Genomic DNA, 24,555 nt, shown 5'->3' with positions numbered 1-24,555 from the left:
CAAAGGCCATTAGATGTTCCTTGGAGAAGGAAGAGGGTCACCAATGTAGCCCCAGCAGCTATAGCATGAGAGCTGCATCATGGGATGGGGATAGAGGTATCTGTACCTTGCCATCTCTCCATGGGAAATCAAAAATATATTTATTTAGAGATTTTCCAAATTCCACAGAATTTACAAGTGGTGTAATGAACTCTAGGAGTATAAGAACAAACAAAACACAAATTCTCCAAATTCTTTATGGGAGAGACTTGAACTGTATATTTCGCTGTCCTTAACGTCACAAGACAAGCAATAGAAGTTGCAGAGTGTAGATTTCAGTCCAGTGCAAGGGAAAGCTTCCTAACAATTGGAGCTGGCGTAAGATGGAAAGTATTGTCTTAGTAAGAAGTGGCTTCTCCACCAGGAGGTCTTCATGAAAAGACTAGATGACCAGTTTGTTGTAGAGAAGGTTGCTGTTGATATACAACTTGGGCTCGTTGACCTCTGAGCACCCTTCCAACTCTGAGATCCTAGGATAGTTAGAGGATTCTAAACAAAGTTATTTCCTTCCACAAGTTTCCCATAACACATTGTCTAGAACCATCTTTAGAATTTGCATCATACTTTCCTTTTATCAATGAGGGCTAGAGAGATAGAGGTACAGGAACTCCAAGACTGGAGCTCCCTGCATGGGCTGTCTGGGAAAGAATTCACAGATTAAAGCACTGTTGAGGTCAAGGTGGTAAAGATTTATTATGTTTTTCAGCAGGCAAAAGTTCTTAGGGAACCTTCAACCTTAGAGGGGTACAGGTAAAGTTTATATAGGATATTCTATAGTAAAACATGTGCCAAATATGCTAATTAGATGATTCAGGGCAGGCCTAGGGAGTGGTTAGTTCTTAAAAGAACATACACTTTTAGTATCTACTGCTCAAGTATTTTACCCAGAGTTCATTGGGAAATAGCCCAAGGTGGGGCTACATGGAGGTGTGGTTTTAGGCCTGAAATATCACTGAGTCAACTAGTGGTCAGGGCTGACTAAGGCTGCTCTCATCAACGTCTTGTTTGACAAGATCAATGTAAGAGAGTATACGTAGGATGCACATGATTGGTCAGTGAGTAGTAAATGTCTTTATGAGTCAGTACACAGACAGTTCAGCCAGTACACAGATGGTTCAGACTAATAAATTTTATAGGTGCAGTTGGCTGCTGTATTAGGAAGGGAGAAAAGGTTATTGCTGGGGCACGGTGTGTCCTTGAACTGAGGAGAAACTGCCTGGAATAGTGTTTTGAGTCTGGGAGAAATGTGATTTTTAAAGAGAAATATGATTTTAGAATTGGGGTCCAAGAACATGCACCCAAACACCCCATCATTAGACTGTAAGCTCCCTGTGGGCAGGGATCATCTCATCTAACTTTGTCTTCCAGTACTGAAGGGAGGACCTTACACAGAGAAGAAATGAAATATTTAGTGAATCAAACTGAACTTGGATTTGCAGGCATATGAGCAGAAGAGACTGCTGTTCATGTCTGAAGTCATGACAGAAACAGGGATGGTCAACACCTTCCTTCTGGAATATGACACTTAATGTCTCTTGCTCTAGTACAGAAGGGAGACAGCAAATTGGTGAATTGTGGGCTTGTTTATATTTTTATTCCCACAGTTTCCTTCTCTTTTATGCAGTTGTTTCCAAGTGACTAGGATAAAGACCAGTAGTTAGCCTGGTTTAATTGGTCATCCAAATCCCTTTTGATATTCAACCCTGGACTTTTAGTTTGCTAGTCAAAGCTTTATGAGGGCTATGTACAACTGGGATAAGTTTTCCCCCTTCTTGTATTTCTTCTGATTCCTTTGGGTTTTTGAACTTCCAACACACTGAGGAAGGAAATGTTCATGCCCAAAAGCCACAGTGGAAAGTCACAGTATCACAGACAAGCTACAAAGAACCTTTGATGACACCTGATAACTACTCCCCAGTGTTCCCCACCAAGGGACTTGCTACATTGGCTATGAAGGAAAAGGTGAAATTTCATTTGCCTTCTGAGCTTGGCCTCCTCTGTCCCACACAGGAGAATGGGAATCCTGAGACAGGATCATGAGGTGTTTCCCCTGGAAGGTGTTTGCTGGGGAGATCTGTCCTCTTGCTATTTTTAAACCTTTGGATGCATTTGCCTCCTTGGTCCTGGGAAGGGGAGATGCGGGGCTTCAACTCTGCCTTGCTCTGAGTGTTCAGATAACAAAAGGGTACCTGGGAAATTGTTTCCCTTTTCTCCCATCCTCATCAGGAAAATCCCAGCAACATGACATCATCCCCACTGTGATGGGCCTGTCAGGACTGTGTAGAAAGCTCTATGTGAAAGGCCATTCCACTTGAAGTATTGGTCTCCAAGGGCAGCTTCAAAGTAGCCAATGTGTCCATCTTCTTATTACTCTGCACAGGTAGGGGTCACACTTTCTGTCTCAATCAAAGAGTCCAGGGGACCTTTGGATTTGCTTTTGCTTTTAATTTAGGCTGAACTTTCTCACTGAAATGGCTGTTGCCCTGTTGGGGTACTACTACCACCCATGTGCCCAAACTTCCCAGTTACCCAGGAGAAGGGGCCAAGGATTTAAGTTTATCCAAGAGGTTGGATAAGGGCCTCAACCTCTAAAAGGACCTATATTGGAACCACTCTCAGGATCCAAGTTTGGGACTACAAGGGGAGAATGAGCATAGGCCAGTGGCTCTCCTGTACAATAAGATCTGTGGGTTTCATGAATATGTCCCTTGCTCCTCCCTACCCAGGAGACCTTGTGGACTAGCCACAAAAATACTGGACTTGGGAGAAAAGAAATCTACCATTGAGTATCAGTTGAACTCTTCTCCAGACATTCCCTTGCCTTACCCACTTCACAAGGTAAACTTGAAAGCTGCTAAAGAGATGTTAGGAGTTAATGGTAGATCCTCCGGGGAATGAGGGAAATGACTAACTCTGGCTGTTGAACTCAAAGTTACCACTATTCTTTGATATAGATTCCCAGAGGGGAAATTCCCAAGTGCTATTTCCAAAGACATATGTGACTATCTGAATTTATCATTTATTTTCTTCCCAGAGGAATTCGCAGTTTTGGTCTATTTATCCAAAGAAACACCCTTCTGTAAATCTGTTTTTGTGGGGGTGTGAGTGGGAGCTACACATGGGGCCTAGGGCTGCCCATGGATTGGGAGCATCCAGTGGATGTGGAGGGCTTCCCGGCCTGACTGTGTAGGACGGACCTTCTGGGCATTTCTGCTCTTTGTTACACGTGGGTCTTTGGGTTGCATTGTAAGTGTACTCTACCTGGTGCCTCCTGCCTCAGGTACAGAAGGCCAGCATGAAGGAAGAGGCTCTCAGAAAAGCCCAACGTTCCCCTTTGCCTGTCTTAGATTCCGATCCAGCCCCCGGCCACCTCTCCTGGTCCTGTCTGCTCCCTTTCTCACCACCAGAGTCAGACAGGGATGAGGTTGGCTCTTTGCTCTTTCCTGTGAGAGGGTGGGAAGAGCAGGAGCCTGAACACAGGCTGTCTGTGGGTCAGGGGAGGAGCCCAGCACCAATCAAAGGCAAAGACTTTATATCTGTAAGCCTGGGACAGCGAAGGTTGAGCTTGCTTTGGACACTTTGCCTTTAGAAGATTTCCTGAGGTCCGCCTCTGCCACCCCCAGCACATTCGTGTGTTCCTGAGAGAGATCTGCAGGATCGGCCTGTTTGGGTCAGATCCTAATTGATGTCCTTACCCTCCTCCTCGGACAACAAGCCTTCACCTTACAACATTCCTGGGCTCCAGTACATCCCCTCCCCATTAGGCCTGCCGCAGATTCCTGGCCCACAGACAACTGTGCTGTGACCTTATCTCCAGGCTGGGCACTCCCCCCATTGGAGCCACCACCAATCTCATTCCCTCCCACATACCCACATTCATGGGCCTTGAGAACTGGACTCCCCCTGACCTACAGGTCCCCAGATAGTGTAAGCACCTCTGTTAATGAAGCACACATACCTCTATCTGCAGGCATGTCCGGTATGTCCCTCTAACAAGGAGTCCCCTTGGCTCCTCCACAGCTAGCATCTCATTTCCCTTCCTTCTACAGGATGTCCCATATCCCCTTGGGGAGTTGCAAGCTACTCTAGGGCAAACGTTAATGTTTCATCATTGTGCCCCCAGGGCAATGGTGGCACCCTCCCTATGCTGGGTACATAATGCCTGCTGAGTTTGGACGCTGTGGTCAGCCGTTTCCCATTTTGATGTTGCCCTTGGTGATGCTGGAGAATCCCTTCCCATCCTGGCCTCCCAAGGTGACCATTCCACCCTGCGGTCACTGCTAGCCACCCACTTTTCTCTGCTCTGGCTCCCAGGTGGTGAGAGAAAGTGATGAAGCACCCAGCCCAACATACATTCTGCAGCCTCAGAAAGCCCACCCTGGTTGCTTCGCAAGCCTTTTATTCTTAAAGGTTGTCTCTTTTCTCACACAGGAGAGACGGCCTGGTGGGAATTTGGGCACTGAGAGAAGCAGGACAGAGGGCCCTGATGGGGAAGGCCTGGGTCTAGGAAGAGTGGAAGGACGGAATAAAGGAGGAGGCTTTGGGCTCACATTCAGTCCTACTTGGTACCTCTGTGACCTTGGACAAATCACCTGACCTCTTAGGGTTCAATGAGCACACTTCCATCTCTACATGCTACGATTCTAACAGTCTGTGGGTCCTAGAAGCTTCCTTTCCCTTCCCCCAAAGAGTAAGCCCCAGGGACAGGAAAGGGAAGGGATGGGACTAGGAATGGGTTGCTCAGCTGGGCTCTTACTGATAGGGCTGTCTGGGGAAAGGTGCTCTTAACTACTGTCCTGTCTGCTCACCCTCCAGACTAGGAGGTTTCCTCCCCACCTAAGGAAGTAGATCATTGCTCCCATTTCTGTTCTGAGATCTCTGTGCCCTTGGGTGGGGCGCCCTCCCCTCTAGGCCCAGAAAAGTGGAGACCACCACTGGGAAGGTAACGCTGAGCCGCAGAGCACGGATGAGCTTCCTAGTCAGAGTGCTGATCTCGGAGGAAAGCAGGGCATCAGTTTCCTCAGTTCTAAACGAGGTCAGACTAATGTTCTCAAGTCTCTTCCAGCTCTAAATGTTATGATCCTATGTGGGAACCAAGCTTGCTAGGGATGCAGCCAATGGGGGAGACGACTAGCTCACAGGCCCTTGGGCGCTGGCCATATTTACAATCAATTAGGAAACAGATTTAAGGTGTTGAGGAAAAGTAAGCAAAACCAAGAGAAAGGAAAACACGACTGAAAAAGAAATATAAAAACTCAGCAAGATCTGGGAAAGAAAAGGTGCAGGAACTCCCATGACAAGAGTCTGGGACACGCGTGGAAGGAGCTGGCTGTCAGAGACCTTGGTGCGTTCCTGAGCCACCACTTGCCCCAAAAATCAAGGGAAAAAACCAAAGCTAAAATGAACTGCTCTTACTTAACATGGTATTTAAAAGAGGTCATCAAATTATAGTCCTCTTCCAAATCCAGGACAGTTTCTATGATATTCTGGTCATCAAAAGTCGGCTTGAGGCAACTTGCTTCTGCTTCGGTGGCCTTGTGTGGGCTCTCATCCATGAACAGAGCCAGGACTTCCTCTTTAAAAGGGGAATCTTCTGAGCGACTGCAAACCCGGTTTAACTCATTTTCAAATTCTAGCTTTCCAGCCAGTTCTTCAATAGTTCGGATGCTTGTATGGTCTTAAAAAAAAAAAAATTGTATTCAAATGTGTACAACAGGCATTCAGAAAATTTTCACTGATAATGAAGAGCTCTGCATGGTTGTGATGATCTACTGGCATGGTGAAACAAACCTGGCTACCCTTACCACAGGCTTCCGTCTTTAAGTCATATTCTGTGGCTATTGAAGTTAGTGCCAAAGTAAAGTGGGGCCTTTGCTGGGCACATAAAAGACATTAACGGGCTATTTAGAGTCACTGACTTTCTGAGAGTCAGTGTGATCCATTTTCATGGATTTATATCAACTGAGCAGTCTGTCTTTGAGAAGAATGGGTAGCCATTTGTTTGTCAACTGGAAGGTCAGAGAGTGTACCAGTCCAGGGATCACAATGGGTGGAATCCTGACCTGAGTGAAGTCTGTCTCTATCTTGTTCCCGGCTTCTTTCTTTCCCCCTCTCCCGCCTTCTCTCCCAACACCTCACCCAGGTTTCCTTCCAGGGAAGGACCTCAGGCTCCAAAATGGGACCCCGCAAAACTCCCAAACCCCCTGCCTCAGCACTTTTCTAGGGTTGCAGCATTTAGAGTTAGAAGGCTCCTTATCCTATGCAGTGGTTCTCAGAGAAATGTATGGGGACTGTACTGGCAATCCCATGCCCATGCAGGGGCAGACCTTTTGATCCAATCTAATTGTCTCATTTTACAATGAGGAAACTGAGATGTAGTGAAGTGAGTTGGTGTTGAGTTGTAAGGGGTCTGAGAGACCATCTAACCCCCTAATTCCTATAGATAAGGAAACTAAATTCTAGAGTTTATTTGTAATAACTATTTTTTTCTTTGTATCTGTATCACAGTACCTTGTACCTAATGTTTGCTGAATTTGATTGCCCGTTGTTACACAGGTACTAACAATTCTTTCACTATCTAGTCCTTTTTCCTCTGTACCACCCCAGTCTTTCCAATAAGTAGTTCTTTATCTCCCAAGCACTACACCATACAGACTCCTAAATGTTTCTTTCCATCACACCACATAGTCTCATAAGAGAGGCTGTCCTTTTCCACATGAAGATCACCTTTACTTTGAAAAAGAATACATGGTGTGTTAACAAGGTACAACAGAAACAGTGTTAAATTTGGAGTCCGGGGACCTGGATTCAGATTTGAGTACTGACATTTACTAACCTGGTGACTTTGGTCAAGTCACTCAACAGTCTCTGAGTCTCAGTGCGTCAGTTCCCCAACTAGGAAATGGGAGAAGAGATTGGAGCAGCTGACTTGAAAGAGCTATTCCATCTCAAACTCTGTAATCCTTTGAACCAGAAGCAAGAATCACTTCAGACCCTGGATGGAGGAGAGACTGTGGGTCTAGAGGTGAGGGTAGGAGAGGGAGGAGGAAGAAGCTTCTTTATCCATATCTGCCTAAAGCTAGCTGTGTCCTGCTTCAGTCATCTCACTCATTAGCCAGTCTGCTAGAAGCAGCATGGAGTAGTAGAAAGAGCATTAAATTTAGAGTCAAAGAACTGAGTTTGACCTCAAATTCTACTTTACTACTGGTGCAACTTTGAGGCTGACTTCCTCCTCTGTAAAAGGATCTTGAAGATCCCTTTCAGCTTTAAATCCTATGATTCTAAGTCATGTAAAGTTAGGCACTGCGAGGTTCTCAGAGCACTTTGGTCTGCTGTACTTTTTTGTGAAAGGAGAAACACAGCACAGACCATCTGAAACCAATTACTTGCAATCTCCTTATTCATCAAACCTTTGTTTTTTTAAGCAAAAAGTTCTATCTCCTTTAATCTGTACTGCACATGCTACCAGCAACCTTCTGATAGCACAGCTATGATCATGTCACTCCCTTCATTAAAAACCATCAGTCAGTCAACAAGCATTTATCAATCAGTGATTCTGTACTTATCAGCCTGGCACTGTGCCCACCTTTCCAGCCTTGCAATCCATCCTTCCCCCATCACTACCTATTGAAATGCTGTCCATTCTTCAGAAGTCTGCCCCAAACGCCATCTCAACAAAACCTTCATGGACTTCTCCAACCAAGTCATCTTTTCCCCCTACAATACCATGGCCTCAACCTCTCTTAATACACTCATCACATTCTTCTTTTTACATTCTAGATATTCGACATTTATGGTCACACCATCTGCCCCATCTCAAGAACCCATCAAGGATCTCTCGCTTTGCAGGCCCTACTTCTGCCATTCCCAGAGGACAAAGCTCCTGGTGGCCTGATCAATAACTTGACTGCATCCTGTTCTTTTCGTCTACAACTGTTAACAATTTTCAAATTAAAAACCCTAATATTGACCTTCTTGAGGGTCCCACTTTACTCCTGAGAGCCAGACAGATGGCCATCCTCTCTGACATCAAGGAATACTCACCAATCATATCAAGCAGATCCTTTGTGATTTCTTGGTTGGAATTGTTGAGAGGAACATTGGCTTCAACCTTCAAATATCTATCCACATCTTTCCTATGTTCCCCCAGAAGGGGAGGGCAAAAAATGGTGACAGTTTAGGTTCTTTTTTCAATAAAGTAATGAGAGGGGAAAACCAGAGCTATCAAGTAGGGTGATGAGGCAAACCTTCTGGTGATCTTAAATTGTCAGTGATAGTCTGAGTAGACTAAAAGAAACCTTGGTAAATAAATAAAAGGGAAAGTATAACAAAAGACATGTGCCATAGGTGTTGGGTTAGTAATGGTAATGAATTTATTAATCTGAATACTTTTAGAAAAGTACTGTCCTGATTCATAACAAGCCTGGCAGTGAAGTGACTCACATAGGCACTGAGAACACTGTGTCAAATCTTCCAGGTCCTGAGGGTACCAAGAACCAGGTTTCGTTTTGGCACAGGGGAAAAGACAATGGGAGAACAGACGATAGCAACTCAGTTGGGAGTTAGGGATGAAGGGACTTGCAGGGGCACAGGTGTGGGTGGAGGAGACAGGGCAGAGTGACCGGGGCCTGGCAAGAACCAAGGCAGGTGCTGAGTAAACCTTTAGAAATGCTTTGAGAAACACTGAGACAAAGGCAAACAAGGAGCTCGAAGATGAGAAAGAAAGCTTGAGGTGTCTTTCATACTATGAAGAACAATATGGATACAGTAATTTTGGGAGAAAAATAGGTTTTGTGTGTGTGCAAATACTTTCTAACCTTTTCTGTTTCTGTGGCATGAAAAATCGGAGGTTCTGGATACTTACCACCCCCTTTGTATTCAGACTTTCAAGGCAGGTCAATTTCTAGGATTCTTGAATAGCAAATTCAATTCAACAAATACTTATTAATCGCCTGCTATGTGCAAGGCCCTGGACTAGGCTGGGGATACAAAGGCGAAACAATGAAATAGTCTTTGCCCTCCAAGAGCTTACATACTCCTAAATCAGCAGGGCCAGATCTGAGAAGCTTCATTACGGTTTTCTTGAATGGTCTATAGGAGTAAGAGCAGATGATCTAGAATACCCTTTCCAACACTAAATCCTATGGTCTTATTATATGTGCATGCTTTCCAGCCTTCGCCTTTAGAGATGCTGGAGGCCCTCGATAAGACGTTCACCTCGTGTTTTTTTGAAAGTAATTGCATCAGTTACAAAGAATCACTCAAACTCTTGGACTTTTTTTTTTTTTTAAATAGGTCTGCTCATCCCAACGCTGAAAGTGCAGGGGATACTCATGGTCCTATCCCAAAACAAACTGGCAAAGGAGCTTTGACCTGCACTGGTTTGTCTCCCCCACACCACTCCTGGGAGCCCATCAGATTAATGCTAAATTTAGTGGGAACATCTGAACAGCACCTGCAAATCAGAACTCTTAAATTCAAGAGATCTGCCAGCCTCGGCCTCCCTGACAGCTGGAATTACAGGCATGTGCCACAACAGCCATCAACCCTTTTTCCCAGAAATAAGAAACATCTTAGAATGCAATTTAAAACACCAAATTAAAAATCACCTTAAACTTTCTTTTCTCCAACCTTCCCCATCTCCAGTGGCTCTCAGAAACTGCCTTTCAGGTACAAAAATCGAGGAATGTATCAACACATTTTCCTTGCTGGTCAAAGGTTTTCTTTTTGGGCATAAAGAATGTGGCTTCATATTTACTGGGATATGGTTTGGTGCAAAGACAGGGTTCTCATTTTCAGGAGCACAGGAAACAGGAGCAAACTGACCAACATAGGAAGTGGTGGAAGGATATCTCCTGCAAAGAAGTTTATTCATCTGAATAGTGAAGGAAGAAGGTGAGGTGTCCAAGTCTGGTTTTGGCTGACTTGGGCACTCTTGAGAATGACTGATGCCCTCAAATGCACGGTCAATGGCTGCTGTCAGCTCCTTTCTGCATCTTCTTAGCTTTTCAGACATTTCACCTAAAAATGGCCATGGTTCTGTTATACAGTGTGTCAGAAACATGAGAACACATAAAATGGCAGGAGACATTTATCAAGAGCCATACCAACAATGCTCCTTCTCCCTCTCCTGTAATGCATTTTTTCCCCCATTCATTTACCTGTGGCTCACTGAGCACTCACTCTATGCTGCTCCCACAGGTCTGTGGTTGTGATTTTAACACCAGGAAGGTCCACCTATCCCAAAACTTCTTTGTACCAAGCCAAGGGCTCTACTACCTGATGCTTAAAATGAATAAACCCAATTAAGGCCCATCGAAGTTGAGTGACAAGTGGTAGAGTCAGGACTAGAACCCAGGACTTCTTACTCTAACACCAACACTCTTTTCCCCCCTTGAGGTCTTGAAGAATTTTTTTCTTCCTTCTAGTACCCTGGGAAGCCCAACCTCTTTACAAATCAGTTGTCAGCTAACAAGGTAGAGCATTTGCTTATAATATGGAAGCTGTACTAATGGGCCATGGAGTCAGAAGACCTGTTCATAGGATAATAGTCAGAGATGTAAAGGGTCTGATGGATCATCTAATCAAACTTTCTTATTTTTACAGATGAGGGAATGAAGGATCTAAGAGGCTATGAACTTGTACAGTTCCCAAAAGTAACAGGTGGCAGGGCTGGGATCTGAAACCAGGTCCCCTGATTCCAAACTCTACCTTCTTTCCATTGTACCACACTCTCAGATACCAGTTGTGTGCAGGGCAAATGACTAACTCCCTCAGACACTCAAGCTTCCTCATTTATAAAATGGTTAGAGGAATACGTCCTGGACACGTTAAAAGAAGACACTTAATCTAATAACTGTAAACACAACGTGTAGACTTTTTTCATGATATTATTTTACAAGGTTATTGCAAAGAAACAAATGAAAGTGAGTTCTTTTTCTGACCAGAATCCACAACTAACTGAAAGAAAGGTCTTTCAGGAATGGAAGACTGGAAAGGCAGGGACAGGCATAATGAAAGCTCTTGAAAAGGGACTCCTTAAAGGATTCTTCCTCCAATGAATGAAGTGCTGGACCTCGGTCAGGATGATCCGAGTTCAAATCCAGCCTCAAAATACTTATTGGCTGCGTTACTCAGGGCAAGTCACTGAAGCTGTTCCACCTGTGTCTTTACTGTAAGATGGAGATGACGACAGGCCGGCTCCCACGGAGCGGGTCCTTGCACAAAGCTGCGCAACCCTTAAAGGCCTCCGTGAACGCTAACTTCGCGAAGCCTCAAACCCGGGGGCGACTCCAAACGGGCGCCTTCCTCAGGAAGGACTTTATTAAAGGACAAGACAGAGTCTTCCCTGGACCACGGAACCGGTTCTCTGTCCCACCACAAATGAAACTCGCCTGCAGCCTCCGAGTCCCACCATCTCTGCCCACTCACCCGCAAACAGCCCTGCCAGCATTCCTATCGGACACGTACGCCCGTCAAACGCACCCCACCAACCCTGCCAAGGCCGGGGTGCGGTAGCAGATCTGGAGGACACACGTTAATAAAGGGGGTGTGTGCGTGCGTGGGTGTCTGTGTGTGCATGTGCGTGTGGGTGGGTGTATGGGGGTGTGTGCGTGCGTGTATGGATGTGCGTGGGTGTATGGGGGTGTGTGCGTGCGTGTGTGCGCGTGTATGGGGGTGCGTGGGTGCGTGGGTGTAGGGGGGGTGTGCGTGCGTGGGTGTATGGGGGTGTGTGCGTGCGTGTATGGATGTGCGTGGGTGTATGGGGGTGTGTGCGTGCGTGTGTGCGTGTATGGGGGTGCGTGGGTGTAGGGGGGTGTGTGCGTGCGTGTGTGCGCGTGTATGGGGGTGCGTGGGTGCGTGGGTGTGGGGGGGTGTGCGTGCGTGGGTGTATGGGGGTGTGTGCGTGCGTGTATGGATGTGCGTGGGTGTATGGGGGTGTGTGCGTGCGTGTGTGCGTGTATGGATGTGCGTGGGTGTAGGGGGGTGTGTGCGTGCGTGTGTGCGCGTGTATGGGGGTGCGTGGGTGCGTGGGTGTGGGGGGGTGTGCGTGCGTGGGTGTATGGGGGTGTGTGCGTGCGTGTATGGATGTGCGTGGGTGTATGGGGGTGTGTGCGTGCGTGTGTGCGTGTATGGATGTGCGTGGGTGTAGGGGGGTGTGTGCGTGCGTGTGTGCGTGTATGGGGGTGCGTGGGTGTATGGGGGTGTGCGTGGGTGTATGGGGGTGTGTGCGTGCGTGGGTGCGTGGATGTAGGGGGGTGTGCGTGCGTGGGTGTATGCGTGCGTGTATGGGGGTGCGTGGGTGTATGGGGGTGTGTGCGTGCGTGTATGGGTGTGCGTGGGTGTAGGGGGGGTGTGCGTGGGTGTAGGGGGGTGTGCGTGGGTGTATGGATGTACGTGGGTGTATGGGGATGTGTGCGCGCGTGGGTGTGTGGGTGGGTGCGTGCGCGCGCATGATTTAGGATTAGAGTTCTTAGGCGTTTTCTGAAGGAAAGAACCAGGAGCCAAAAACACCTTTTCATAGAAAAAGGCTCCTCCCCCGCGGTCCGCTTTCCCTTGGGTCTCCCATCCCCTTTAACTTCTCCTTCTCTGGAAGCCTCCAAGACTGGCCCAGCCTTGGAGCCGCAGAATCCCGGAGGTGGCGGAGACCCCCCAGGGCCTCTGGTGCAGCGTCCACCCGCCGAGCACCGGCATCGCGGGGCCCGCCCCGCCTCCACTGACTGGCTGCCGAGAGACGCCTGTCATGTCCCCCTGCCTTCCACCTCCGGCTGTCTCGCGCCTGTCCTTCGCCTCCCCCCGCGTCCCCCTTCTCCCCCCTCCCCCCGTCCCCCCTCCCCCCGTGTCCCTCCCCCCGCGTCCCTCCCCCCGCGTCCCTCTCCTCCCCCCCGTCCCCCCTCCCCCCCGTCCCTCTCCTCCCCCCCCGTCCCTCTCCTCCCCCCCGCGTCCCCCCCCCGTCCCTCTCCTCCCCCCCCCGTCCCTCTCCTCCCCCCCCCCGTCCCTCTCCTCCCCCCGTGTCCGTCCCCCCTCCCCCCTCCCCCCACGTCCCCCCTCCCCCCCGTCCCTCTCCTCCCCCCCGCGTCCCCCCCCGTCCCTCTCCTCCCCCCCGTCCCTCCTCCCCCCGTGTCCGTCCCCCCTCCCCCCCTCTGACTGCGCCCACCCTAAGTCAGGCCCCGTCTCTTCTTGCCCGTGGCCTCCTGGGGTCACTGACCGCCCCAAGTCCTGATTTCGGCCTACAGGGTGTGTCAGACCCGGCTCGGACCCACTTCTGCAGCCTTAGACGTTAGGCCCAGAACCCGGTCCAGAACCCAGCCTGCTCGGCCCGCTTTCCACCCGGCCGCTCCTGTTTTTTTCACCCTCCTCCCCGCCGTTTCGGAATCTCTAGACGCCATTTGCATACTGCTTTCCCAGACTGCCCTGCGGCCTCCTCTACCTTCAGGACGCAGACCCCCCTCCCCCCCAGACACTGTTCGCAGACTTCCGCCCCGTTAGACTGCACGCGCCTCGGGGGCAGGCCCTGGGCTTTACCATCCGGGTATCCTCGTCACCAACCAGGGAACTAATTAGCATTTGCTGACGACTAAGCGCGGGCAGCCAGGCCCCGGCCGATAGCTGGGGGTCCCAGCAGGGCCACACTTGGGGGCCCCTCCCCTCCACCTCCTCCGCCCCTCCCTCTCCGCCCCGCCCCCGCCCCCCCCCCCCCCGCTCTCTCCTCCTCCTCCGCCCCTCCCTCTCCGCCCCGCCCCCCCGCTCTCTCCTCCTCCTCCCCCCTCCTCCGCGGGGCCAGCCCACCACGGCCCGGGCGCCCCCGCCCCGCCCCCTCCCCGCAGGCCTCGCAGGCTCCGGCGGGGGAGGCCGCCGAGGGTCACCGAGCCCGGGGTCTCCCCTCCCCGCTCGGCTCCGCACCCCCGGAGGCCGGCCGAGCGGGCCCCCCGCCGCCGTCACCTCGCCTCCACCCTGCCCCAGCTCCGGCCGTGGCCTTCCCGGGGCCCCGGACAGCGGAGCGGGGGGACGGGGAGGGGAACGCAGACCCACCGGCCGGCTTCGGGCCGGCCTCCCCGACCACCGTCCCAGGGGCGGGCCCCGGAGCCGCGGCCCTCGCCCCCGCCGCCCCCTCCCCCGCACTCACCCTCACGGGCGCGCTCCCCGGCTGCAACGGCCGCCGCGCACGCGCGCTGCTCCTGTGCGCGGGCGAGGGCGCGCGTGGACGAGGCGCGACCCGCGACCCCCGCCCCCCGCCCCCGGCCCCAGCACAGGACGCCACGCCGGTTTAGTGCAAACCACTCGCTTTTATTCTGTCTAGCATAAAAACCCGGTGTCGCAGGCGGGCAGCCTGGTCCTGCAGGGCCTCGAGCCGCCGGAGCCCCGGCCCAGCCCTGGCAGCAGGGCAGAGCTCCCTACACCGCGGCCCCGGCCGCGTGGCTCGGTCACTGCCAGCCTCAAAGAAAGCAGGCCTCGGGCGCCCCTCCGACCGAAGGGCCCGGGGTGGGCAGGGCAGGGTCCGCGGGCCCGGGGGCCCTCAACGCGGGCATGGTCTACACAGCATACACCAAAAGCAATCGTGAGCTAAACGAACTACAATTTCAGTGCTTTTTAAGAGTGAGGGAAGGGCTGGAGACGAGGCCTTGGGCATCGGGAGCGGGCCGGGCCGGGCCGGCCGCGGGCCCCCGGGGTCTGACGGCCAGCTTGGCCTTGGTCCACGTTCCTCTAGCTCTACAACAGCGGACCACCCCACTCATGCCCGCGGCACCGCTGCTTTGTCTGGCTGGCACCTTTAGGGCAGAGCGGGCCGGGCCGGACCCGGGGATGTCCGCAGACACAGGCCGACCCGGCAGTCCTAGGCGCCAGAGAAAGGCAGTGGCATCGGAGACGAAGGTGGAGAAGCTGCGTTTGTGACCTAGGAGACAGCTCTGGGTTAGAGGACGCGACAGCTGTTAGCGAGCGGAACATGGCAGAGCAGCCTGTCTGCCACCCACGGCGTCCACGCGGCTACCGGCAGCCTCTGCTAGCGGGGGAAGCTCCCACGCGGGCACCAAGGGCAGGCCTGAAATTGGGCGATGAGGAGGAGGAGGAGAAGGGCGGCCCGGGCTGGGCAGGGCAGGGCAGAAGGGGTGACCTGCAGTTTATCAGGGGACCCCCCCCCCCCAAACAGAATGACCTGTCAGCATGGGAACCAAGTGGGAAACACAGGTCTACCCCCTCCGGCTATGCGGCCAGAATGGAAAGTGCTGGGCAAGGACTAATTTTCCTTTTACCAAAGGGTTCCTTCTCAGCCGCAAGGCAAAGGACAAGGAATTCTCGGTTCTAGGCCCTAAGGGTAAGCAGGAAGGACACAATTCCAAAATTCATGTCTCCAGGGAAAGAAGAATAAGAAAAGTAAGTCTCCAGCAGCCTTAAAGATGGGGAGATTGTTTTTAGCTACAGCTAATAAAAAATCCAGCTGAATATAGAATCAAAATGTTTCAATTCTTCACTGAATACAGTAGTCATTAGCATCTAGAGATGTCCCACGCTAGGGGAGAGGACAGGAGATTCAAATACATTTAAAATCTACAGTTACTGAGAAAGCAGTTGCATTCAAGTCATTTCATTCTGGAAATACCAAAGGGATCCCAAATCAGAAATCAAAATTAAAGTGGAATTCTTCAAGTAAATCTGCGTCAGATCAAAAAGTGCCCAATTTCACTTTGGGGTGGGTTTCCTGTGGGAGAGGGAGGCTACAATGGCAGCTGGCAAAGAGAAAGCGGAAAAGGGAAATCTGAGAACTCTAGAACAGAATCCAGTCTAATCAATACAGAGGGCTCACTACTGCCGACAGTCATCTGAGTGCGCCAAGAAGACCTACTTTGGAGATTTTCTTGGAGAAATATTCTCTTCCCCCAGCAGCACACTTTACCATTTTTTCACACACACAACCCACCCTCCCACCCCCTCCCCAATCATAATGTGGCTCCTCCAGCCTTCCAGCCCTTACCCAGTTGACCCCAGCTCTGTAGCATCACAGGTGTTTACAGAACTTTCCCACAACTTGTATTTAAAAATAATAACTCAGCCTCTCAACATAACCCTCATGAGCAAACAGGGTCTTTTTTTTCTCTTCTGTTCCATAAAAAAGGAATTTTCCTTATGGATGGCAGTCCATACATCTGGCAGCTTTTAGAGTGCAAGAGATGTTCCAGATGTATCACAATGGTACTCTTTAAGCTAGTGGCTGACTTCAGGCAGTTTCAGTTGGTATCCATGCTATATACGTCATCCTCCTCCGGCCCCTCCTGGGAGCGCCTTCCTTTCTTCCCTGCTTCTGAGGGGCCAGGGAAACCTGGGAGTGAGGGTGCCTTATAAAATTCATCATCCCGACGCTGGTAAAACAACACATATGCTGCTTTTGTCTGCAAAATAAGAAGTCAATCTGATAGGTTTAATCAAATAAAGTCTGGAAAACCTCTTCTGACTAGTTAAGCACAGCAGTAACTACAGGGGTTTTTCCTCCTCACCTGAAGAGCCGACAACAGATACAGACCTTTCTGAATCTATGCTGTCGATGCTCAGGGTGTGAGGTGTCCCAAGTACAGAGACCTTCCAATCAGGTTATTAAATAGCTCGGAGCCACAGCCCCACTTTCTTATTATAACTTCTTCTCGTTTCTTATCATGACACCCATGTTTCAAGTTTTCCAGCTTTAATTCATAAAGGCTAATAGTAGGAACTTGGTAACTTGAACCTATTGCAAAAGTACTCACCACTATTTGATCCTCAGAGGCCAGAGATACATTACTATCATCGAAGTAATACCATTTGCCATTCAGTTTGTTTTTTGCATATGCAGTATCTGTCAAGTCAGGGAAGAATATACTGGTAATTACTAAAGACAGTATCTCTGCTACATCAATCACAACAAAGCTTTTTCAAAAAGCCTGAAATCCAACTGTTACTGAGACACAGAGCAAACTGAAGTCTGCGATGTAACAGGAAGATAATACTGATTTTCTAATCTGTTTCTCCACAAAATATTAGCTGCAAGTAAACAATCAAGCAGTGGAGCTCTGGATGAGCAAAGCTTTAAGCTAGATTTATGGAAATTAATCCCACAAACATAGATATCGAGCATCAGGTCATAAGCCTGACTGGCAGGGCTGGGGTAAGAGCCAAAACTCGTTTTTCAGGTTAGGTAAAATACTGGTATTTAAAAAAGAAATGCCAACTAAACTAAATCTATCCCTTTCCAAAAGCCAATAAGGCTATTACATTCAAGTCTATCCAAATCCAGAACCATCTCTCTCTCACACAAACACCCTAGACCCTCAGCATACTTATCCAAGGAAGAAATGCTTCCCAACCAAATACAAATATACTGAATTCTTTGACTTTTAATGGTCTGGTGTAAACAGATCTCAAGAGAGAACAATTTCTATTTTAACAACCCTAGCTCAGGTTCGAATATCTCACGAATAACTACAACAGACTTACCTGGTGATAAGACTGCACAGAATGAGATTAATCTTTCCTAAACTGTATTCATCTAAAGCCTCTCTCAAACCATCTTTCACTACACTTCTCTAAAGCAGTGCTTCTTAAAACTGTGGGCCTTGACCCCATATAGCACGGCAAAAAACATGGCAAGAATAAAAGACTTCTGAACACTTAAAGACCAAAAATTAACTAGAAATCAAACAAGTAAGGAATCCAGGGTGTTTCTGGGAGTGCCTGTCAGTGCTGCAAGGATCAACTTCACTGCAGCCCACTTTGCACTGTGCATGCCCTCAGGCCACACAAAGCCACCACTTTAGGGGTTGTGAGTGGAAAAAGTTTAAGAAGCCCTGCTCTAAACCAACTCTGATCTAACTCAATGGTTAATTTAGTTAACAAAATTTCCCATTATTTTCCGCCTCATGTCTTCCTGCCTGGGATGCCCCCTTTTATTTCTCTACTGAAATCAGTACTTACCTCCTTGATGAAGCTGAGCCTAAGTACCCTAGAGGAAAGCAATCTGTCCCCTTCCTCTAGACTTTTAAAGCATTGACTGTTGGACTTCATCTGGCACTTAGCCTAATACCTTATCTGGGCATGTGTATGCACACCCTGTCTGCACAATTTGTGTAATACTTCACCACAACCCCCAGAACACCTGGTATAGCACATGCATATAGGAAGTGTTCAATGAAAACTTGCTCATATAATGAAACTGAAAAATTAGAGAATGACATGGAATTTGGTACTTACAGTGGCCCACACCCATGGCTCCATAATGATTGGACACTGCAATGAGGTCATAGACATAAGGTCCAGCTGCCGGGTCACAGACAAACTCAGACATATGCAGGTCTCTGAAGACAATGTATGAGGCATCCCATAAGTATGTAAAATTACAAGTTAAATCTGGCGGATATTAGGTATGTGTGTGTACACACACACACACACACACACACACACACTCTCTCTTTCTCCATATACCAAGTTTCAAATATTAAAAGTCATAGAATAAACAAATTAGAAGAATAAGTTAGAATTAGATTTACAGACAAAGAGTTCATATCCAAACAAGGGACAGAGAGGATTGGAGGATGTAAAATGGACAATTTTGGCCACAAAAATTTTTTTAATATTTTGCAAAACAAAAACTGCCGTTAAAATTAGAAGGCAAACAGCTGAAGGGAAAAAAAACTTTGCAAAAAGTCATATCTGAATAAGATGACTGTCTGAAGGAAGGCAGCACCTCAGCAAAAACCTGAAATTCACCACATTAAACAATGATCAAGAAATTCAATAAGAAACTTCAGTAACTTCTACTGTGCAAAAACTATACAAAAAGTTGGCAAGAAGCTGACAGGAAATAAGAAAGGGGACCACTAGCAAAGCCAGTGATAACACAAGCAAACACCAGCCATCTCCTAGCATGAAGAGAAACAAGCCAGAGATGTCGTAGCCCACAAAGCTCTGTGTGCAAAGGCAGCAAGAACACCCATCCTTGGAAGCCCTAGGGAGCAAGAGCAACCAGGAGAAGGGAAAGACTGAGCCAGGCAAAAGCTAGAGAAATGAGTAAACCAAAGAAGATGGTAACTGCTACAAATCAAATATAGAGATTCTCATAAAGAAAGAGCAAGTAACTTACAACTGTCAGCAGACACTCAAAGGAAAAACTGGATTTTCCATAAGGACTACAAGAATAGCGAGAAGAAAGCAAGATATTAAAAAACCCAATTTCTGAAGGAAAAGAACTGGAAGAAGAAAATGGTAATCCTTGCCCAAGTAAGAGACTCCCTGACAATCAGAAGAGACCAAATGGAAATCAATGACTGCATGAGAAGCAAGAAATATTAAATAAAAATCAAGACTGGAAAAAAAAGGGAATATAAACTATAACCTGGAAAACAAGCCAAGGAGACACAGTTTTAGAATCAGCAGACTCTGAAAACCAAACTCTCTGAAAGCAATCCCAAAAGAAGTCCAGGAATGTCATAACCAAAATCCAGAACTACCATGTTAAAGAAAAAATATCGTAAGCATTCAGAAAGCACTTCTGAGTACTAAGGAACCACAAGCAGGATCACACTAGATCTGGTAGCTACTAGATTAAAGAAGAGATCTTAGAATACGATGTTCCAAAAAGCAAATGGTATATAGCGAGGATCACGAAGACACAAGCAAAACTGAAAGGACTGAACAATAATAGACTTAAAACCAAGAATAACAAACAGTGCAAAGCTCACTCAGCCTGTGGGGGAAAATGAAACATTTCTCATGAAAAGAGCAGGAACAAGAAACCAAGAACAGTAAATTTATTTGAGCAATGGGAAGGGGTTGGTTATATGATACTGTAGTGCTAATATTCAAATAAGAGGAGAAAAAACAAGTATCCCTTCAGTGCCTTAATGTTTTCTAAAGGTATTAAGGAAATTTTAAAATAAGAAAACCAGAGGACCTGTGGGTGGATTCCTTCTGTTCTGAGGGTTTTAAGAGTGTAAAGAAAAGAGAGGGTAAAGAGGATAACTAATTTAGGAAGGAGGAAGAAGGTGGGACTTACTATTTCTCATAATGGGGGAATATAAAGAGTATATACAAAGGCAGAGGAAAAGGTGGGCAATGTGGGCACCAGATGAACCTTGTTCTTACGTGAAATGGACAAAGAATGGATGAACACACACAGATGCAGGTGTAGAAACACATCAAACTCAACAGGGAAACTAGTAGAGATAAAGTAATGGGGGTGGGGATGAAGAGAATCCAGAAGACGGGAGAATACAGCCACAGGTAAAACAAACTTGATCCAAGGGGGAAAAAGAAAAGCGACGAACTGGAATCTAAGGCAGTGCTTATCAAATTGGGGCATCAACTTAGACTCTACTTCTTTGCTTGCAGCACATAATGGAATAATATTTCATTATAAAAAATGAAAAAAATCAGGGCAGCTAGGTGGTGCAGTGAGTAGAACACCAGCCCTGGAGTTGAGGACCTGCGTTCAAATCCAGCCTCAGACACCTGACACACTTAGTAGCTGTGTGACCTTGCACAAGTCACTTAACCCAATTGCTTTGCCTTCCCTGCTCTGGAAAAAAAAATTAATTTCAGAAAATCTTGGGTAGTAGTAACTATTCCAGAGTGAAGAGAGAACTAGGAGAGCAATTTAGATAAGAGAAACAACACCATAAAGGAAGACGACTCTGAAGGGCCTGAGCAGCCTGACTGAAGCAAGGATCAAGCATTCTCCCAAAGAACTGATGAGGAAACACTAACAATTCCAAGATGCAGAATGAGATGGAATTCTGGACATGGCCACTGTATGGATCTGTTTTCCTTGACTATGCTTATTTTCTACAAGGTGTTCTTTCTTTCATGTCTTTCACTGGGGAGACAGGGAGATGAAGGGTGTGTGAGAATTCAATAGTGACGAAGAAAGAGGACTGAAGAACAGTTTTCAAAATACATACAAGAGAAATTCAGAAGAGACAATTTTGGAAACAATATGGATTTTACTTTTAAAAAAATTAAGCCATATGAAATGGAGATTCATATACCATTCTCTTTTTTGTGCTCTGCTATCTGTAAGAAAATACTCCTTTTTTAGTTTGGAATAAAAAAAAGAATTAAAAAATATCTCAGATCGAAGATATGGATGAGTGAACTCAAATTTATTCATTCAGAAAAAGTGTCGTTCTTTAACTGATTAAACAATCAAATGATCGGAAATCCAAGCTATCAATGTGAAAAAAAAAATCTTCCAAATCACTAATAGAGAAATATAAATCAAAGCAACTTGAAGATTCCACCTCACTTCCACAAGCTTGTCAAATACATACATACATAGATACACATATATACGCACACGTATGTATGTATGTATATATAAAATGATATATACCAAAAGGGTTTTGGAAAAACAGGCACATTAACGTACACTGTTGGAGCTGTGAATTAGTATAACCACTCTGGAAAGGAATTTGGAACCATGCCCCCCCCAAATGAGTAGAATGTCTACACTTATAAATCAGTAAGAACTTGGTTCAAATTCCAGCTCTGACATTTACTAGATATGGGACTATGGGAAAATAACTTCCTCTTTCTGGTTTCAGATTCCACATCGGTAAAATGGGGGTAAAGTACTGATACCTCCCCGCAGAGAACTGTGATGAGGAGTGCTTTAAAAACTTTCAAGTTCCAGATAAATGTGATATGTGACTATTGTTACAGCTGGTCAAAATAAAAGAATGGGAGCTAGAAACCTTGGCCCAGATCCCAGTGTCATAGGGGACACTTTTTATACTTCAGGAAGTATTCCACTCTGATTGTTCCAGCCAAAAAGAAAAATAAGAAGAAAAGTCTAACAATTTTCTAGATACAGGGGCTCTGTAATGACAGGTTAAAGTATGATTCAATTACTGTCTCTTCTAAAGATACCTTTACGCAAAAATGAACTGGTTGTTTGTAACTCTAGGCCATACAGTGGCAATACTTTGGGGCCAAAGTCCCTTGCCCAGCAGTTTTGCTGCAGGATTTCCTATCTGATTGTGATTCTATTTGATATAGACATTAAAAAAATCCTACCTTATTGGAAATTCAACCACTGTGTCCAGTTTATCTCTCCAGTATCTGTTGTATGAAAATCGCTTGAGATGAACCACCAGTATTTTTGGCAAAGACCACAAGTCAAACTTCTTTGTGGCCTGTTGATGTTTCTTACAGTTAGGACAATACCTGAAGAGGAAATAAAGATGATCATTTAAATGACATCATTCGACGGTCATCGAGCCAAAGTGACTTTATCAGGAAAGCATTCAGACAACTGTTAGCTACTACATAATCACCTTTTCTCTATAACAGTGAAGGGCGCTGGCCCGCCCCCTCCCCCATACATGCCCTATGAGGGCCTCAAAGCACTCACTGTATCTTCTCCACACACAGATAAATACAGAACAGAGAATTTTAGGAAACAGCGAAAGGAACTAAGATCTTTTATATAAGGAATATTGTCCGGTGCCCTGGAGTGGCTCTTCTCAGCTCCAGAACCACACAAAGCATTACTTCAGTACCACATGAAGAACATTAGTTTTGCTATTGCCAACTCTGCAAAACACAACCAATTAGTACAGAAAACATGACTTGCCAGGAAGTTGTTTTCAGACTGGTACTGTAAATACCCAGCATAAAAGAAAAAATGACTTGATGAATACGATGGCTACGGCTTCCTCTCCAGTGACACAGACTGCAGACTTGATACGCCGTAGCAAACAGCCTTCATGAACCACTTCAGCCTAAACATTCATCAGCCACCCTATGGCCGACCTGGATCACTCCAAGCCCTAGAAGCATGGTCTTTGGATTACCAAATACATAACTAGTCCTGTCTTGCAACAGTTTACCCGCTGCTGTCACATCTTAGGTCATCAGCATGCCACAATGAAGCACCAGAAGATGTTAGTGGACAGTGCATGTGCACAGACACATACATGCACACACACACGTGCACAAACAGCCACAGTGCTGCACACTCCTCCCTCTAGTCCTTTCTATACACATTTGCTCAGTGAACCACTAACCAGGGATCATGCTCCCCAAGGGTTTCCATTGTGGTGAAGAGCTCTATGCAATCTCGCAGGGCCACTGTCGTTTTCTTCTTCTTCTGCGGCTGGAGCATACTGCTGTGTTTATCACAAGCCTATTAAAAACACAACGGTTAATTTGGTGCCAGAAGGTTCTCCAGAGTCAAAAAGAAATTCCAATCAGACAAGGCAATAGATTTGCCTTTTCAAGTTTAATGGGATGCATGGCAGGAATTTGGACATTGTGTGTTTTTTATCCTCAATTTAAAATTCACATTTAATATGCTGTCTAATGTGAAAATGTATTGAGTTGGCACTGTCATTTGAATTGTGATGGCAATCATACTATTACTGAAAGATGAAAAGCCCTTTTCCAAATACTAATTGCTCTACCACAGCCACTTATTCCAACATCTGTGGCCCAAAGCCTGAGAAATATCAGTCAGGTAAACTAAATAACGTACCTCTGATTCTTGTTCATCGTAGTGAAGACACCGGGTTTCGGTGTCCCAATCAACCGCGACTGTGGAACGAGCTGTGGAAGAGAAGGACAAGATTTCCATTCCCTGCTCACTGGCCAGCAAGAGAAGAGGCTGCTTGGGTGGCTGCTTTCCAGGTGATGGGAAAACAGAGAAGGATCAAAGTCAAGATCTAACTTTGGCACCAGCTACTCCCTGAAATTTCTTCTATCTAGATCCCACTCCCACTAGATCCCACTGGCCTGCCCCTAAATCCCTCAACGCAGGGAGCTTTCTAAAGGTGTGTCCAGGTGCACATTATCTGCAAGGAAAACCACAATGTCTAACTAGTACAGATGGATGGCATTCTATACATGCATGCCAAGTTGATACTTCTATAAAATAAGCTTAAAGGCCATACTGCTCCTGCCCACTTCTCTTCATAAAAAAAAATCATGATTCTACAGTAATTTGAAACGTACAAAGGGCTTTCAGAAAACTAACACCATGAGGAGGGTAATGCAAGCATTATACCATTCCACTGATGAAGAAAGTAAGACAGTTATGTCAACTGACATTTTCCTTCACCCACAATTCATGTTATTAATGGTTCCATGAACACTCTCTCAAGGGCTTTCCAAATCAGCACTTGTCTCCTATGCATTCATCTCGGGTTATCTATGCCATCCTAGCTGGTTCACTCATTTAGCAAACATTTACAAAGTGCAGGAACCCAGACTATCATTCTTATTACTAAGTCACATGACCAATCAAAATTCTTTTTCAAACAGACCACATCTTATGAATATCCTTGTGGGAGAAAAACTGCACTAGGAAACTTCTCCTCAAATGAAACAGGAGCAGTTTCCTTAGAAAAGATCCAAATATTGGAAGAAAGATGGTGCTAACACAGAGATCATGACTTGTTCCTTCTCATACAGGACAATTATGTGTAGAGCAAAGACAGGCTTTTCTTTGTGGTCCTTAGCAGTTGAGTCACAGAATTTAGAGCTAAAAGAGACCTTAAA

General features: G+C 46.9%; 2 protein-coding genes across 10 annotated transcripts in view; both read right to left on the bottom strand.

The window, feature by feature from the left end:
* Positions 1-4,421: 4,421 nt before the first annotated feature.
* On the bottom strand, positions 4,422-14,260 carry C1H3orf62 (chromosome 1 C3orf62 homolog). 6 transcript variants are annotated; one of them, XM_072651234.1, is made up of 4 exons: positions 14,165-14,260; positions 9,648-10,059; positions 8,083-8,174; positions 4,422-5,716 (listed from the first exon to the last, which is right to left on the bottom strand). In XM_072651234.1, exons 2-4 carry the CDS (start codon positions 10,052-10,054, stop codon positions 5,451-5,453), a joined length of 765 nt encoding a protein of 254 aa, XP_072507335.1. In that variant the 5' UTR covers positions 10,055-10,059; positions 14,165-14,260; the 3' UTR covers positions 4,422-5,450. The 6 variants fall into 6 exon arrangements, with proteins under 6 accessions (XP_072507335.1, XP_072507325.1, XP_072507299.1 ...); XM_072651224.1 differs by lacking the exon at positions 14,165-14,260 and adding an exon at positions 13,564-13,659; XM_072651198.1 differs by lacking the exon at positions 14,165-14,260 and adding an exon at positions 13,196-13,420.
* Positions 14,261-15,482: 1,222 nt separating this feature from the next.
* The window catches only part of USP4 (ubiquitin specific peptidase 4), a 76,093-nt gene continuing 67,020 nt past the window's right edge, over positions 15,483-24,555 (bottom strand). For all 4 annotated transcript variants that reach the window (XM_072651149.1, XM_072651159.1, XM_072651168.1 and 1 more), the window contains 6 exons: positions 23,534-23,604; positions 23,067-23,185; positions 22,075-22,224; positions 18,256-18,359; positions 16,776-16,864; positions 15,483-16,424 (listed from right to left, as the gene is read on the bottom strand). In XM_072651149.1, coding sequence (XP_072507250.1) covers positions 16,263-16,424; positions 16,776-16,864; positions 18,256-18,359; positions 22,075-22,224; positions 23,067-23,185; positions 23,534-23,604 — 695 coding nt within the window. In that variant the 3' untranslated portion in view covers positions 15,483-16,262. The remainder of the gene's footprint in view (positions 16,425-16,775; positions 16,865-18,255; positions 18,360-22,074; positions 22,225-23,066; positions 23,186-23,533; positions 23,605-24,555) is intronic.

The sequence above is a fragment of the Notamacropus eugenii genome, chromosome 1 (assembly GCF_028372415.1).
Source record: "Notamacropus eugenii isolate mMacEug1 chromosome 1, mMacEug1.pri_v2, whole genome shotgun sequence".
Classification (NCBI taxonomy): domain Eukaryota; kingdom Metazoa; phylum Chordata; class Mammalia; order Diprotodontia; family Macropodidae; genus Notamacropus; species Notamacropus eugenii.
This window is presented reverse-complemented; position numbering and strand designations above follow the sequence as displayed.